The following is a 15,781-nucleotide window of genomic DNA, read 5'->3' as shown; positions in this document are numbered from 1 at the left end:
ATATGAACCTTAAAGACATTATTTTAAGTAAAATTAATCTCAAAAGGACACATACTGAATATGATTCCACTTACATGAGACTCCTAGATTCCACAGAGACAGAAAGTAGAATGGTAGTAACTAAAGGCTGGAAGGGGTGGAAATGAATATAGAGTTTCACTGAGGAAGATGAACAAGTTCTGGGAATCAGCTGTGGTAATGGTTGTAAAACAGTGAAAAGGTATATAATGCTATGATAGGTACATTTAAAATTGGTTACAATGGTGAATTTTATGTATGTTTTACTCCCAAAAAGCAGAGTGAAAGACAAAAAAAATTTGCTTTGCCTACTTCAAATGACAAAATTCTCCCAAATCACAAGTGCTACAGTCAGGCCACTTGACCACTTATGAACTGTTTGCCCTGGACAAGTTTTTATGACTTCACTCAGCTTTAGTTTCCTAAAGTCTTCAATAACTAAAGAAGCCATGCAACAACTACAAGTTTTTGTGGAGTTTACTATAATTAAATTCAGATATAAGATATTTTGAAGAGATACCAGTTCCTAAGGATTTTGTATAAATGTAACACTGATTCAACATTAAAGTAGAGTAAATAGGAAACTGCATCCTAGTATTTACAATATATCAGCAATGGAAGGAACGAGGGTAATGTGGTATCATTCTTTAGCTACACAAATATATGAATACCAAATATACATACATATGTGAATACCAAATTTTATCTAGGCAATTAAAAACTCCAAAAATGCCTTTTTAAATTAGAGTACTTTCAAAATGTCTCCTATATTAGGCTGTTTGATGAAGAATAATATCCTTAATATAAAGGACAGAAAGCTAATGGTTGTGAATCTAAAGGAAAAGAAAATGAAGCAAAGCTCAGCTCAGTTAACACACTTGGCCACCTTGCTGCCCATTAATTCAAACTATAATACAAAAGAAAAATTAGGGAATGCAATTTTGAAGTGCAAAACTGTGATGTGATCACAAATATCACATATGATAGTAAACTTCTGGAAATAGTATTCATGGCAGAAGTGATAATGATTTTATTTTCAACTCTGGTCTTTCAGAGATATTTCAATATGTTTCACGATTGCTTACAATAAATCCCAGTTCCTAGAAATGGTAGTTAAATCTTATTATACACCATCACAACCCAAACTGGGCAAAAAGAAAAACATTCAATTCTTGATTTCTGGTTCACTTCAAAAATACTAAAAACAGGTAAGTTATTTACCTAGTCCCAACAAAAATAAGACAACTATAATAGGACTTAAGAAGCATAACAAAATCATAACAAATAAAGGAATATTTTTGTCTTGTGCTGAAGAAATTATCTGTACAGCTGGTATCATGGTAGCAGATCAGAATAACAAAGTCAAGAAGGCAACACTACTGAGTTTACCTGAGACAATGCTTTGTAAGCTTTTGGATGTACTTGTGAACTAGTGTAGAGTGTGAAGAGTGTCAGGAGCTGTGGTAGGGTTCTGTCCACTCTGATTATTCCCATCTCCTATCCCACACCAAAGTAGCCCTTTAAAGTCATCACTTTGGACCCATACTTGCCTATGTATCCAGCCTAAAAGTCACTGGTCTACAACAAACCAAACTTGATTAGACATATCTCTCTCCATGTACATGCCATGTTAGTCAGTCAGATCACATACACTGTCAAGGGACCTCCAGGCTCAATGCATAAAAGAGACGTGTAGAAGTTAGAATTTAGAAATTTGGTTTCCACTTTGCTGTAACGACCAAAGATTACCTGAAAACTTTTAATAAACCTGGCGAGACAGACTCCAAAAACTTATGTGTCATGTAACTTGATTCTGTGAGTGTATTTTGCTTTAAATCTGCTAATTGCAGAAAGCCATTTCCAGTCCATTAAATACATTTATTTTGACACAAAAAGGATTACTGTGATATTATCTGTCTCCCATAGCCTGAATGGTAAGCTCCATACAATTCTTGGGTTCAGATTCCAGTAAAGGATTACAGGTTACCTTGGTGCATTAATCAGAATCCACTTACATTTTTGACAATGGGACCAGGGCCAACTGGATGAAGGGTTATTTCTCTGCTTCTGCCAATACTAGCAACTACTGTGAATAAATATAAGAAAAGCAGACTGGGGTCTTGGGAATGCTAACTGCTGAAGGGTAATCAGGGAGTAGAGAAGTAAGCAATTCTTTCAGATTCTGACTCTACATTTGACTAGACTGGTAAAAAGTCTCCTAACAAGTTCTTTGAGCTCTGTGGATCAGTCCTCAGAGCACAAAAGATTGTATTCCTTGCAAAGAAGTTTGTGCATCATCACTTCCACAGGGGCCATTTCAAGAAGTCTTTTAAAGTAACTATGAAGTATCCTACCATACTTTTTCCACCTCAAATAGGGAAGGTTTAAGAGAAAGAGACACAAATCTATCTGAAGAGGGAAGATACACCACTTGAAAAATTCATACTTGTAATGAATAATGTTTAAGAAACACAACAAAATTTCACAATGATGACTATTCTGATCATACTAACACACCATTCCTATGAAAAATATATGTCAACTCCAAAGGTTAGAAAAGATTTCAATTAGGGAAGTAAGGTCCAAGTATAGGAGCTTGTCATGACACAGTGCCAAGACAACAACAAAATCAAACATCATGGTTATTGATGTAAACAAAAAATGCTTTCCTGAAATGTAACACTGCTTCCGCAATTTAATCTAAGTCTGTTTGCTGTAACACTGAAAGAGACACACTGTCCTTGTGCTTTCTTTGAGCTTCTTAATATATAGTAGCATTCTGGCACCTGCTAGATAGATGACCATGACCATTTTAGAAGTCTTCTACTAAATAAAGTCAAAAATACACACAGAGGTGCAAAGATATCAACCATCCATGAAAACTCATGAGCTTTTTCTTCCTTGACTTCTCTTCCACATACGCCAGGATTCTAGGACTGTCTAATGTAATTTCCACTTTGATTTAAAAATAAGAAACTTTTCAAGTGGTATATTTTAAAGTCTGAAATGAAGAGATATAAAACTGTTAAATTGAAGTGGAAATATAGTTTATGGGATAAAAAAATCAAGAGCTGGTAAGACTAATTTAGAATGATGACTTCTATAATTAGAAATGAAATAAATTGATACCTCTATCTGAGCTTAAAATACATGATAGGTATGTTCAATTTATAGCATCTAAATAGTGGTAGTATTATGAACATACTTCTTAGAGTCATCACTAGCTTTTTTTCCCCAAAAACCTTTTTTACTAGAACACTTTGCAGAGGCTGATAGTATTGGGGATGCTAAAAGTTAACACTACCTGATCAGCCCTGATTTGCTAAGAAATAGGTCATAGATGTCCTGCTGATTGAGGGTTGACTGATCATTTCCCTCTCACATACTGATATCCCATTACTTGCATGTTAACAGGACACAGCCTATGCTTTTTTATTTTTAAATAAAGGATTAATTCTGCAGATGATACTCTATTCTCAATCATTTACTATATGATCCACATCACACCTGGTTGTTAAAAAACACAGCATGTCGATCTTCTGTATATTAAGATAATCGAAAATGAATCTTGATGTGAATGGAAGGGGAGAGGGAGTGGGAAAGGGGAGGGTTGTGGGTGGGAGGGACGGTATGGGGGGGAAGCCATTGTAACACATGAGTCGTACTTTGGAAATTTATATTCATTAAATAAAAGATAAAAAAAAAAAAAAACACAGCATGTCAATCATCACTGATAATGCCAAAAGGGAAGGGCTTACTTTTGAATGTCCAGTAATGGAACCTAGAAAAAAACTGAGCTTAAATAATTCCTAATAAGTGGAAACTAAGAAATTCACCTGGGATGGAATTTGAGAGGGGAATGAAAAGGATGGGGAAGAAATAGAAAGGAGAGGTAGTTTGTCTTGGGATAAAAGAGAAGAATTATTGTCTAATTTCTAAGTAGTCACCAGAGAAGACTTCAGAGAGTCACTGGTTTGCTTATTCACTGCATTACTGCATCAGTAAAAATATGATTCCCTAAGTATGTTAGATTAAAATTCACTATAGAGTAAGACTTACTTCCTTGTCAAATGTGTCTTCATTGCCTTTTTTTTGGGGATCAGGGGATGGTGCTCATAGGGCTATTATGTAAGAGGGAAGTTCAGAAAGTACAAGACCTATATTTAGATTTCTAAGAAGACTGAAGCATCAAATCATCAACTTAAATACCTGGTCTTGTTTATACCTTTAAAACCTGAACCTATAGAAAGGAAGGCAAATGGTAATCACTAACACTTTTCCAATGTATGATGGTAGATATCTAAAAACACCAGCTCCTTAGTACTTGGGGGAGAATAATGAGCACTGAAAATACTCTGTGGCAGAACAGCTCCTGCAGTATTATCCTTCTTCAGTCACTTGAAATCATACTCTAAGGAACTAGCTGTGAAACTGCCTCTAAAACAGCATTAAATGGAAAGCTTCCAAATCCACAAGAGAAAATTAACACTGGAAAATTAAAGGAAGTGAAAAGCAAATAACCAACTCAAAGGCACAGCCATAGTTAGGTAAAAAGAAATTAGATACTATACTTTGGTTTTGCATTTTTGTATTCTTCAGTGTCTGTGTCCTCATCCTCTGAGTACCAATTATCGCCTCTTCCGCCAGCCAAGAGTCCCCTGGCAGCCAAGAGTCCTGCAGCATTCCCATAGCCAGTGTATTTCAGCAGACTGTCCACTGCAAAAAACAGAACAGGGTTTGAGACAGGGATCTTCAGATTCTCATTATCATCACCAGCCACTCAGCTGCAGGGAGGCTGAAGAGACATACCATGACACAGAGGTTTACCCAAAGGGTGGCAGTGAATACCCACAAGGCCTCCTATGTATTCTGAGGACTAACAGCCTTGTTTAGGTATCAGAAATTCAAACAAGGTTGTTCTGAACACACTTTTGGCAGGAGTAGGGTCTCTGTGACTGCTAGGCCATTGATAACTGTCATGTTTTAAGTTTTTAACTTCAAATTTTAAAATCCAGATTCAGAGAAATAAGAAATTAGAGACAGGAGTCAGATTGGGATTTTACCAATACGGCAAGTCATATAAAATTTTTTTCAAGGCTATAAGAAATAAGAAAACTTAAGGATATTAGTATATAGAATAACTAACTTACTGCTTTTTAATAAAAAGTTAGCAACATAGGGTCTGTGTTGTGGCACAGCAGGTTAAGCTGCCACCTGGGATGCTGGTATCCATATGAGCACTGGTTCAAGCTCTGGCTGCTCTAATTCCAAACTAGCTCCCCACGAATGCACCAGAGAAAGCAGCAGAAGATGGCCCAAGTTCTTGGGCCCCTGCCATGCATGTGAGACCCAGATGGGTTCCAGCTCCTGGCTTTGACCTGGCTCAGTCCTAGGCATTGAGGCCTTTTAGGAAGTGAATGAGCCAATGGAAGATCTCTGTTTGTCCCTCTCTCTGTAACTCTGTCTTTCAAAATAAATAAATAAATCTTCATTATTTAAAAAAAAAAATCCCAGGTTTTTTTCTTATTATCGTTTTCTTTTTTTTAAGACATTTATTTATTTGAAAGGCACAGTTACAGAGAGGCAGAGGCAGGCAGAAAGAGAAAGAGAAAAGAGAAAAAGAAAGAGAGAGGTCTTCCATCCACTGATTCACACCCTAAATGGCCACAATGGCAGGAGCTGGGCTGATCCAAAGCCAGGAGCCTGGAGCTTCTTCCAGATCTCCTACATGGATACAGGGGCCCAAGGTCTTAGGCCATCTTCTACTGCTTTCCCAAGCCATTGCAGAGAGCTAGATCAGAAGTGAAACAACCAGGACTCAAATCAGCACCCATTTGGGATGTCTGCACTACAGGCAGTGGCTTTCTTTACCTGCTATGCCACAGTGCTGGTCCCAATAAATAAATCATTTAAAAAATGTAAATATATATATAAAGTTAGCAATAGGTAAGCATTTGAAATCCACTGAGAAGGTAAGGCTAGATTTTAATAATGGCTCTACCACTTACTAGCTGGTTGACCTTAGACAAGATATTTTGCAGTTTTACTCCAGTTTTCTAACCTGTAGAAGCAGAATAGTAACTATCATCTTCATAAGTTAATACATGCAAAGTGCTAAAGGAGTACCTGGCACAGGTAAACACTCATTCTTTTTCCCTAATAATTTTGGGTAAAATGGTAATTTTAGAGTTTTAAAAAGAATCCCAATGAAATATTTGATGCAATTCCTCTGCAGTTGGTATTCTCCTGCCAACAGTGTAAGGCAGTATCTCTGAGATGAATAGACATAAAACTTTTGCAAGAAAACCCTGCACTGTAGGTTTTTTTTTAATTTTGGGTGATTTTAAAATATCTTTAAGGAAGATACAAAGCAATAAATGGTAGCTTTAATAACCAGTACTTCCTTTTCTTCAGATCAATTTCAAGGTAAACACCAGTATATTTAATCAAATGATAAAAACAGGCAAAATTTATTTCCTACTATCTTATAGTATACATCTTATCCATGTATAAAGCCAGAGGAAAGTCTATATCTGGAATACTAATATAATTCAGGTGATTTACAAAATAAAGTTGGAGGAGATACAGACAAGGATAATTAAAATCACTTTGAAGGGGGCAGGTGCTATGGCGGAGCAGGTTGGGACACAGCCGACAATGCCAGCATCTTCTGTGGGTGCCAGTTCGAATCTTGGCTGCTTTGCTTCCTGTTGGATTCCCTGCTAATGGGCCTGGGAAAGCAGAGGAAGATGGCCTGCCTACTTAGGCCACTACTACCCACATGGGAGACCTGGATGAAGTTTCAGGTTCCTGGCTTTGGCTTGGTCCAGCTGGGGCCATTACAGCCATTTGGCAAGTGAACAAGCAAATGGAAGATCTCTGTCTTTTCCTCTCTCTGTAACTCTGTATTTAAAACAAACAAAGAAGCAAATAAATCTTTTTAAAAAAAGTAGTTTCGGGACAAATAAAAAGAAGCCCTGCTCTCAAAGAATAAAGCAAACTAGTAAGAACCGTGTAAAAGGAAACATGCGTTAATAATATAAGTAAATGAAATGACATTTACCCTAGTCATTTTCTTCTTCTGTTATTTTTATTTTTATTTATTTATTTGAGAGATAGAGCTACAAAGAGAGGGAGAGACAAAGGTCTTCCATCCCTGGTTCACTCCCTAAATCGCCGCAATGGCCAGGGCTGGGTTGATCCAATGCCAGGAGCCAGGAGCTTCTTCCGCATCTCCCAAGTGAATGTGGGGGCCCAAGGACTTGGGCCAACTTCTACTGCTTTCCCAGGCTATAAGCAGAGAGCTGGATCAGAGGTGGAGCAGCCAGGACATGAACTGGTGCCCATATGGGATGCTGGTGCCAGAGTTGGAGGCTTAGCCTATTATGCCACAGCGCCAGCCCCTACCCCAGTCATTTTCAACCTTAAAACCTACTGGTGGGGCAGGTGTTAGGTCCAGCAGTTAAGATGCCTGTATACCATACTGAAGTGTCTATGTTTCCATAACTGGCTCTACTCCTGATTCCAGCTTCCTGCTAATGCAGATGCTGGGAGACGGTGATGGCTCATGTGATTGGGTTCCTGCCACCCATGTGGGAGACCTGGACTGAGTTCTTGGCTCCCAGTTAGGGGACATTTTGGGCATTTGGGGAGTGAATCAGCCAATGAGAGAACACTCTCTGTGTCTCTAACCAAATAAGTAAATCATTAATTTAAAAAGAATACTTAGGACAGGCATTTGGCACAGTAGTTGGAATGCCTGTATCCCTTATCAGAGTGCCTGGGTTTGAGTCCCAGCTCAGTACCTGGTTCTAGATTCCTGCTAATACACATCTTGGGGGGCAGCAAGTGATGGCTCAAATAGCTGGGTCTCTGCCATGCAAGTGGGAGACTTAAAGTTCCTGGTTCCCAGTTTCAGCCTGGCCCAGCTCTGGCTGTTGTAAACATTTGGGGAGTAAACCAGATAAATGGATGTCTGGATGAGTAAACTCTAAAAACAAATAAACACACAAACAAAAAACCTTATTGAAAACCGTAGTTTCTTTGGTAATATTCTCAATGGATGATGCACAGGATCATATTTCAAGTAAATGAATCCTTAATAAAAAGTCAATGTACAGTATAAACAGGCATTTTCAATATTCATGGAGGTCAAACATGATCATGCACAAAACCACTGAAGACAAAGGATCACAAATCTAAACATATGGCACTAATGCTCTCACTGCAAGCATTATTGATGAGGCCTTTTATTTTTCTTAAACAAACAAGTATGTTTTGCACTCTGGCCTCAGAGTCAGCCCTTAAGGCATTTGGATCTGGCTAAAAAGCCCATGAGAGTTTCTTAGGCATGGAAAGCCAAGACACTCTGGGGAAAAAATGACCTAAATGAAAGATCTCCGTGAGTGAGATCCCAGTGGAAAGAATGGGCCATCAGAGAAGGAGGTACCTTTCTCTGAAGAGATAACTTCCACTTTGACTATGGCCTTGTCTAAATAAGATCAGAGTTTGAGAACTCAAGAGGCTTCCATAGCCTTGGCAGCTCATAAGAGCCTCAGGTGATTACTGACGTCATAAATAAGAGTGTCAATTGTTAAATCAACAACAGGAGTCACTGTGCACTTGCTCCCCATGTAGGATCTCTGTCCTTAATGAGTTGTACTATGCGCATTAATGTAAAACTACTACTCAAACAGTACTTTATACTTTGTGTGTCTGTGCGGGTGCAGTCTGTTAAAATCTTTACTTAGTACATACTAAGTTGATCTTCTGTATATAAAGATAATTGAAAATGAATCTTGATGAAGAATGGGCTGGAAGAGGGAGTGGGAAATGGGAGGGTTGAGGGTGGGAGGGAAGTTATGGGGGGAAAAGCCGCTATAATCCAAAAGTTATATTTTGGAAATTTATGTTTATTAAATAAAAGTTGAAAAAAATTTTAAAAGTAAAAAAAAAAGTATGTTTAGTAGCTCCAGAAAATAGGTATTCACTGAAATTATGAAAATCTAAATTGAGGTTATATAAATGATTTAAATTAATATACCTAAAGACAAAATAACAATAATAAAAAATAGCTAACAATTAAAATAATCTAAAAATGGAAAGATCAGGAAAGGTCAAAATAGGCTAAGCAAGTGAACAGAAAATGAAGTATTGCTTTATGTGGAAAATCTCTGTGAAAGCTTGTCAACAGTAAAAATCTGTGGCACATTTAGGGAAATAATGTTTACTGCTCTTTCAGTGGAACAAATATTGTATGCCAACTCTGACAGCATAGGTTACAAAGATGATTTAAGACACACTTTGCCTTTAAAACAGGTAAGGCTATAGGCAATAGTTTAAAAATAAAATGAGGGCCGGCGCCGTGGCTCAATAGGCTAATCCTCCACCTTGCGGCGCCGGCACACCGGGTTCTAGTCCCGGTCGGGGCGCCGGATTCTGTCCCGGTTGCCCCTCTTCCAGGCCAGCTCTCTGCTATGGCCAGGGAGTGCAGTGGAGGATGGCCCAGGTGCTTGGGCCCTGCACCCCACGGGAGACCAGGAAAAGCACCTGGCTCCTGGCTCCTGCCATCGGATCAGCGCGGTGCGCCGGCTGCAGCGGCGGCCATTGGAGGGTGAACCAACGGCAAAAGGAAGACCTTTCTCTCTCTGTCTCTCTCTCTCACTGTCCACTCTGCCTGTCAAAAATAAAAAAAAAATAAAAATAAAAAAAAAATGAGTTTTTATGAAATAAACAGCTAAAATATCTGAAAATGGATAGAAATGGAACACAAAGTCCTCAGTTAAAAGCACTTAGTAGAGCATCTCTAGCTCCTTTTTAGTCTGTTTTCAATATACCACATAGGAATCAGCATCAGCAAGCTAAGCTGCTGTCTGCAATGCCAGCACCCCAGTCTGAGTGCTGGCTCAAGCCCCTGCTGCTCTGCTTCTGATCCAGCTCCCTGCTAATAACGTGCCTAAGAAAGCAGCAGAGGATGGCCCAAGTATTTGGGCCCCTGCCATCTACACAAGAGACTGAATGGAGCTCTGGGTTCCTGGTTTCAGTCTGGCCTAGCTTCGGCCATTGTGGCCATCTGGGGAATGAACCAACATATGGAAGATCGATCAATCAATCTCTCTCTCTCTCTCTTTCAAATAAATAAGCAAATCTTTTAAAAAATCAGATACACCATATTCTTTTTGACACTGGATAAGAAATAAAAGGAGGGCTGAACTTGGATGTTAAAGTGAGCTACTAAGACACCGAAGATTTTCTGGGCAGTCCTTTAAAAAAAGCACATAAGTACATTTGTTCTTTGTTGTAGCAATCATTTATACACTTCTGGGAGAATGCTTCCATCTTGGCATCCAGTCAAAATGCTGCAAGAAATACTTCCCTAGACGCTACAGAACACTAGGAACAGAGCAAAACAGCCACCAAAGTACTGTGCAAATCAGAACTTCACTGGTGGTCAGAGAATTATTGTTCACACAGTGTATCAGAAAAGCAGACAGTTTGCTCTTCTGTCAAGAATGGCAGAACCAAATTCTATCCAGAGTCCATTTCTCTTTTTGTGTAAATCCTTTTTTTTCTAGTCAAATACTGCCACTTTTAGAAATCCATACCAACAGCTTCCTTTGACTAGTGTCCTTATTCCATTCCTTATTCCCTCTACTATTTCTTAAATGCACACAAGTGCCTGATATCTTTGTAAATCAAATGATTTCATTGCCTTCCTGCATCAAACCTCTAATTTATCCCCTAAAGGCTAAACTCAAATTCAAAAACAGAGCCTGGGCTCTTAATTTTATGACTTCTGTCTTCTTTACCAAACTTGTCTCCTCCATTGTGGATGCCACTAATCTTGAACTAGTCTCTAGTCAAGGCTATCTCCCATTCCTTTGTGAAGACTTTCTCTGACCTCTACATTCCCAAGTCATTCCCTCTTCTGGAATGCCATAGTTCCTGGCACATTCTCCTTACCACTGTGCTTACCACAGTGTACTTTTTATATTTACATATGTAAATATATATTTACAAATTATACTTTTATTTATAATTATTTGCAGGACACGGTACTACACCAGTCTGCACTGAGAGAGAGCACAAATGTTGGCTCTTTTATTTAGCATTTATTGGGAACAACTATTTGTAAAGTACTTATTTTATTAAGCAATGGGGATCCAAACATAAGTAAGGGATGGTCTCCAATCTAAAGAAAATAGATGTCTGGAATGCTAGTTTAACAAGTAAGAATTACAACATAACAATTTTCAAAAGTATTAAAAGCAGAGATAAGTAAAAATGATACAATGAAAAGAATGATTAATGATGGATAGAGAAGTCTTCACAAAGATGATGATGAAGCTGATGTTCAAGGATAAGTAAAGCTCTCTAGCCTATCACAGGTAAAGGCACTGCATGCAAAAAGGAACTGTATCTGCCAACCATGGAGATATATCAAGAAATGGGGCAGTATAATAAGGCAAGAATAAAGAATTCAGTGTTGTTATGCAAGGAGTGTAACACATACTACAGAGGTAAGCCATGGAGTAAAATGTGGATTTTATCATGCAGGTGATAAGGAATCACTGAAAGTTTCACATGGGAGGAATGACCAGTATATTTTTATTTTAGAATGATCCCTCTGTTAACCATGTATAAGACAAACAGAAGAAAACCTGACTAAATACAGAAAGATTGATGCTATTACTTTATTAACAGCTTAAGGAAATTAGTGACCAGCTTAGTAGCAGATAAAGCTGTGGCTGCCACTTAAGATACCGACTGGCATCCCATATGGGCGCCAGTTTGAGGCCCAGTTGTTCCACTTCCCATCTAGCTCCCTGCTGATGTGCCAGGGAAAGTAGCACAGGACAGCCCAAGTCCTTGGGCCCCTATACTCATGTGGGAGACCTGGAAGAAGCTCCTGGATTTGGTATGTCCCAGCCCTGGCTGTTGCCATTTGGGGAGTGAAAAGAAGCTAGGAGAACTCCTAGGTTTCTGGCTTTAACAACTAAATAGGTAATGGTGCCTTCTGCAGATTAAGTGATCAAATGATAAAGAAGAGGTTGAGAGGCATGAGAAAGGAGATAGTACTCAACTTTAGACAGGAATTTGAGACATCTGTGTGAAACTGAGGTGGAGATGTCTAGTAGCAGGTAGAATAACATGACTAAGATTCAAGAGAAAGGTTGGGATTGGAGATATACAGATTTGGAAATCCATTCAGCAAACTGGCTGAAACAGACACCAAGAGGATGAGATTACTCAGGGAGCGATGTGAAGTGAGAATTGGAACCTGAAGATAACTTAAGGGAACACTAGCAATTAAATGTGGACATGGAGGGCCAGCACTGTGGCACAGCGGGTCAAACAGTTGCCTGCAGCACCAGTATCTGATATGGGTGCTGATTGGAGTCCCAGCTACTCCACTTCCAATCCAGTGCCCTGCTAATGTGCCTGGGGAAGCAGTAGAGGACGGCCCAAGTTTTTTGGCCCCTGCACCCACTTGGGAGGCCTGGACGAAGCTTCTAGCTCCTGGCTTTGGCCTGGCCATTGTGGCCATTTGGGAAATAAACCAAATAAAAGATTTCTTTCTCTGCCTCTGTCTCTCCCTCTCTGTAACTCTGCCTTTCAAATAAATAAGTAAATCTTTAAAAAAAAAAAAAATGTGGACATAGACAAAGACAGAAATGAAAGAGACTGAAGAGAAAAAGGTTACTTATGAGTGTGTAATAGCACAGAAACAGAGTGGTCAATAGTGTCAACCAGTACCAGATTTGCAAGACTAAGACCTACCTAATTGTTTTTGAAAATTAGGACATTAGTGACCTTACTGAGAGCATTTTCAGTGGAATCTGAAGGTGGGATTGAGATTGGTGATGAAAAGCAAGGTCCACAACCACTGGAATTTGGTGGTAAGCTGTGGACCCGCAGCAAGTTGAAGACTGAGTAGGTAGTAGGGATACTGAGAAGAAAAACAGGTGAGTTTTTTTTAAATGCTAAGATGTGAAGGACAGTGATATGAATATGTATACAGCTTGAGGAAAGCACACAGGGACAGTTATAAAAACAAAACAGAAGGTAACAACCAATTGAGCACACCTTCTACAAAGACAAGAAGATAAAAGATAACAAGGAAAGGGAGATGGTTTAGCCCTGAGCTAAAGAGACAGATACCTCTGGGACTGAAATGGATTACTCTAAATTTATAGGTATGGGGCTATGTACAGAGAAAATTCAAGTCTAATTTATCTGCAATTTATCTTCTACCACAATGCCTACCAGATATACTGAGAATTAATGAACAAGTAAAAAGGGGTGGAAGGAAACTCAACAAAGCAAGTAATTATTTTATAAATAATTTATTTGTTTTAAAAAATGTATTTATTTTTATTTATTTGAAAGGCAGAGTTACAGAGAGAGAGAGAGAAAGAGAAAGGAAGGGGGAGATATCTTCCATTCACTGGTTCACTCCCCATACAGCCACAACGGTCAGGGCTGTGCCAGTTAGGTCTCCTATGCAGTGGCTCAAACATTTGGGCATCTTCTGCTGCTTTTCCCAGGCCTTTAAGCAGGAAGCTGGATTGGAAGTAAAGCGGCCATGTCTCGAACTGAAGCCCCTATGGATGCTGGTGTCACAGGTGGTGGCTTTACCTGCTACACCACAACGCCAGCCCCAAATAATTTCTTTCTCATTAAACTATGTAAGGCTTACCTTCAAGCTCCTGTAAAAAGTACACAATTTGCAAAGCAATAACAAAAGTTTTGTTATGTTAAGTCTCAACAGAATAAGTTGACAGCCTGAGCACAAGTTAACCTGCTGGTCAATATCAGCTAGAGATGCAGCTTGGCTTCTGTTGCTAACTTAATCTAATTGCTGCTTGCTATCTCTACTTAGTGGTCCAAACTTTAAACCTTAATCAAAGTACCTTTACTTTTCAAAGTTAGCTTTGCAAATCCTTGAGAGAAAAAATCAGGGGCTGGCATTGTATCACAGGAGGTTAAGCCATTGCCTACAATGTCAACATCCCATATGGATGCTAGTTTGAGTCTCCGCTGCTCCACTTCTGATCCCACTCCCTACTACTAATGGGCCTGGGAAAGCAATGGAGGATGGCCCAAGTCCTTGTGCCCCTGCCACTCATGTGAGAGACTTGGATGGAATTCCAGGCTCCTGATTTCCATCTGGCCAACCCCTGGCTAAAGTGGCCACTTGAGGAGTGAACAAGCAGATGGAAGATATCTCTTTGTAACTCTGCCTTTCAAACAAATAAGTAATTTTTTTTTAAATAGGGCAAAATAAAAAGTTCAGCCACTCTGATAAATTACTTGAAATGTATTTCGTTTTGATAGTCTAACTCCAAACATAAGCTCCCAAATGTGATGACCTTTAACATTGAAGGTAGACTGCAAACATTTTTTAGACCAAGTTTTAAATTGTAATTAGTTGATTATACTTAAAAAGGTCAGCATCTGATGTAGCTGCTATGACACCACTTGGAATACCTACATCTCATAGCAGAGTGCTTGGGTTCAAATTTTAGCTCTGCTTCCAGTTTAAGCTTCCTGCTAATGTGCACCCTGGGAGGCAGCAAGTGATATCCAAGTACTTGAGTCCCTGCCATCCACAAGGGAAACCTGGATTGAGTTCCCAGCTCCTGCCTTCTTCCTGGCCTACCATGAGTGCTGTAGGCATTTGGAGTGTGAACCAGTATATGGAAGATCTTTGTTAGCCTGCCTGTCTCTATCTTTGCTTAGTAACATAAATCAATAAAAATGTTAAAAATCATTCACTGAATAAAAGCCTGAGAGAGTTTATGTAAAAATTCAATGTTCTAACCATTCTTTTTTTATTTTTTTTAGATTTATTTATTTCTTTGAAAGTCAGCACTACACACAGAGAGGAGAGGCAGAGAGAGAGAGAGAGAGAGAGAGAGAGAGAGAGAGAGAGAGGTCTTCCATCCGATGGTTCACTACCCAATTGGCTGCAATGGCCGGAGCTGTGCTGATCCGAAGCCAGGAGCCAAGAGCCAGGAGCTTCTTCCAGGTCTCACATGTGGGCCCAGGGGCCCAAGGACCTGGGCCATCTTCAACTGCTTTCCGAGGTCATAGCAGAGAGCTGGATCGGAAGAGGAGCAGCCGGGACTAGAACTGGTGCCCATATGGGATGCCAGCGCTTCAGGCCAGGGCATTAACCTGCGGTGCCACAGCGCCAGCCCCTCTAACCATTCTTTTGAAAACTTTCAAAGATCTAGTTATATTGGCTACATATTACCTTATGGTAATAATCAGCTGGAACTAAATGCAAGAGGTCTTCAAAAAGTTAAAAGAAAATGTATATGAAAAAACTATGGATTTCAAAATCTTTTTGCACCAAAAAATTTTAATGTCCCCACAAACTTTTTGAAGTGCCCTCACAGCCCCAGCAACATCCTCCTTCCAGTCTCCTCCCATCTGTTGTGTGCCCCCCATCCCTTACCTCAGTGTTTCCCAAAAATGTGTTCCTGCAAAGTGTCAGTTTTCATTTATCAACCTACATCTAGTACACCTGACTTTTTTCTTCTCTCTCTCTCTCTCCCTCCCTCCCTCCCTCCTTCCCTCCTCTCTCTCTCTTTTTTTACCAGCCTGCCTACTACTGGCATTTGAATCAGTGACCCTTGCAAAAGAAAGTCAGTAACACAAGAACAGAGGTCTTATTTATTTTGTACACATCTATAATCTCAGGATGTAGCTCTAAAAATCTTTGCTAAATGAATGAGTTTGTATTCCAGAGGAATGT

General features: G+C 39.4%; 1 protein-coding gene across 14 annotated transcripts in view; it reads right to left on the bottom strand.

The window, feature by feature from the left end:
* Window positions 1-15,781, bottom strand: part of RIC8B (RIC8 guanine nucleotide exchange factor B) — a 126,545-nt gene that overhangs the window by 23,346 nt on the left and 87,418 nt on the right. For all 14 annotated transcript variants that reach the window (XR_011380256.1, XR_011380257.1, XR_007919773.2 and 11 more), the window contains exon 8: window positions 4,590-4,734. Coding sequence is in view for 4 of the 14 variants with exons in the window: in XM_017342125.3 (XP_017197614.1) it covers window positions 4,590-4,734 (145 nt within the window). In the remaining 10 variants the exon portion in view is untranslated. The remainder of the gene's footprint in view (window positions 1-4,589; window positions 4,735-15,781) is intronic.

Source organism: Oryctolagus cuniculus, chromosome 11 (genome assembly GCF_964237555.1).
Source record: "Oryctolagus cuniculus chromosome 11, mOryCun1.1, whole genome shotgun sequence".
NCBI lineage: Eukaryota > Metazoa > Chordata > Mammalia > Lagomorpha > Leporidae > Oryctolagus > Oryctolagus cuniculus.
The sequence above is the reverse complement of the archived record's forward strand: the minus strand, read 5'-3'. Positions and strand labels throughout refer to the sequence as shown.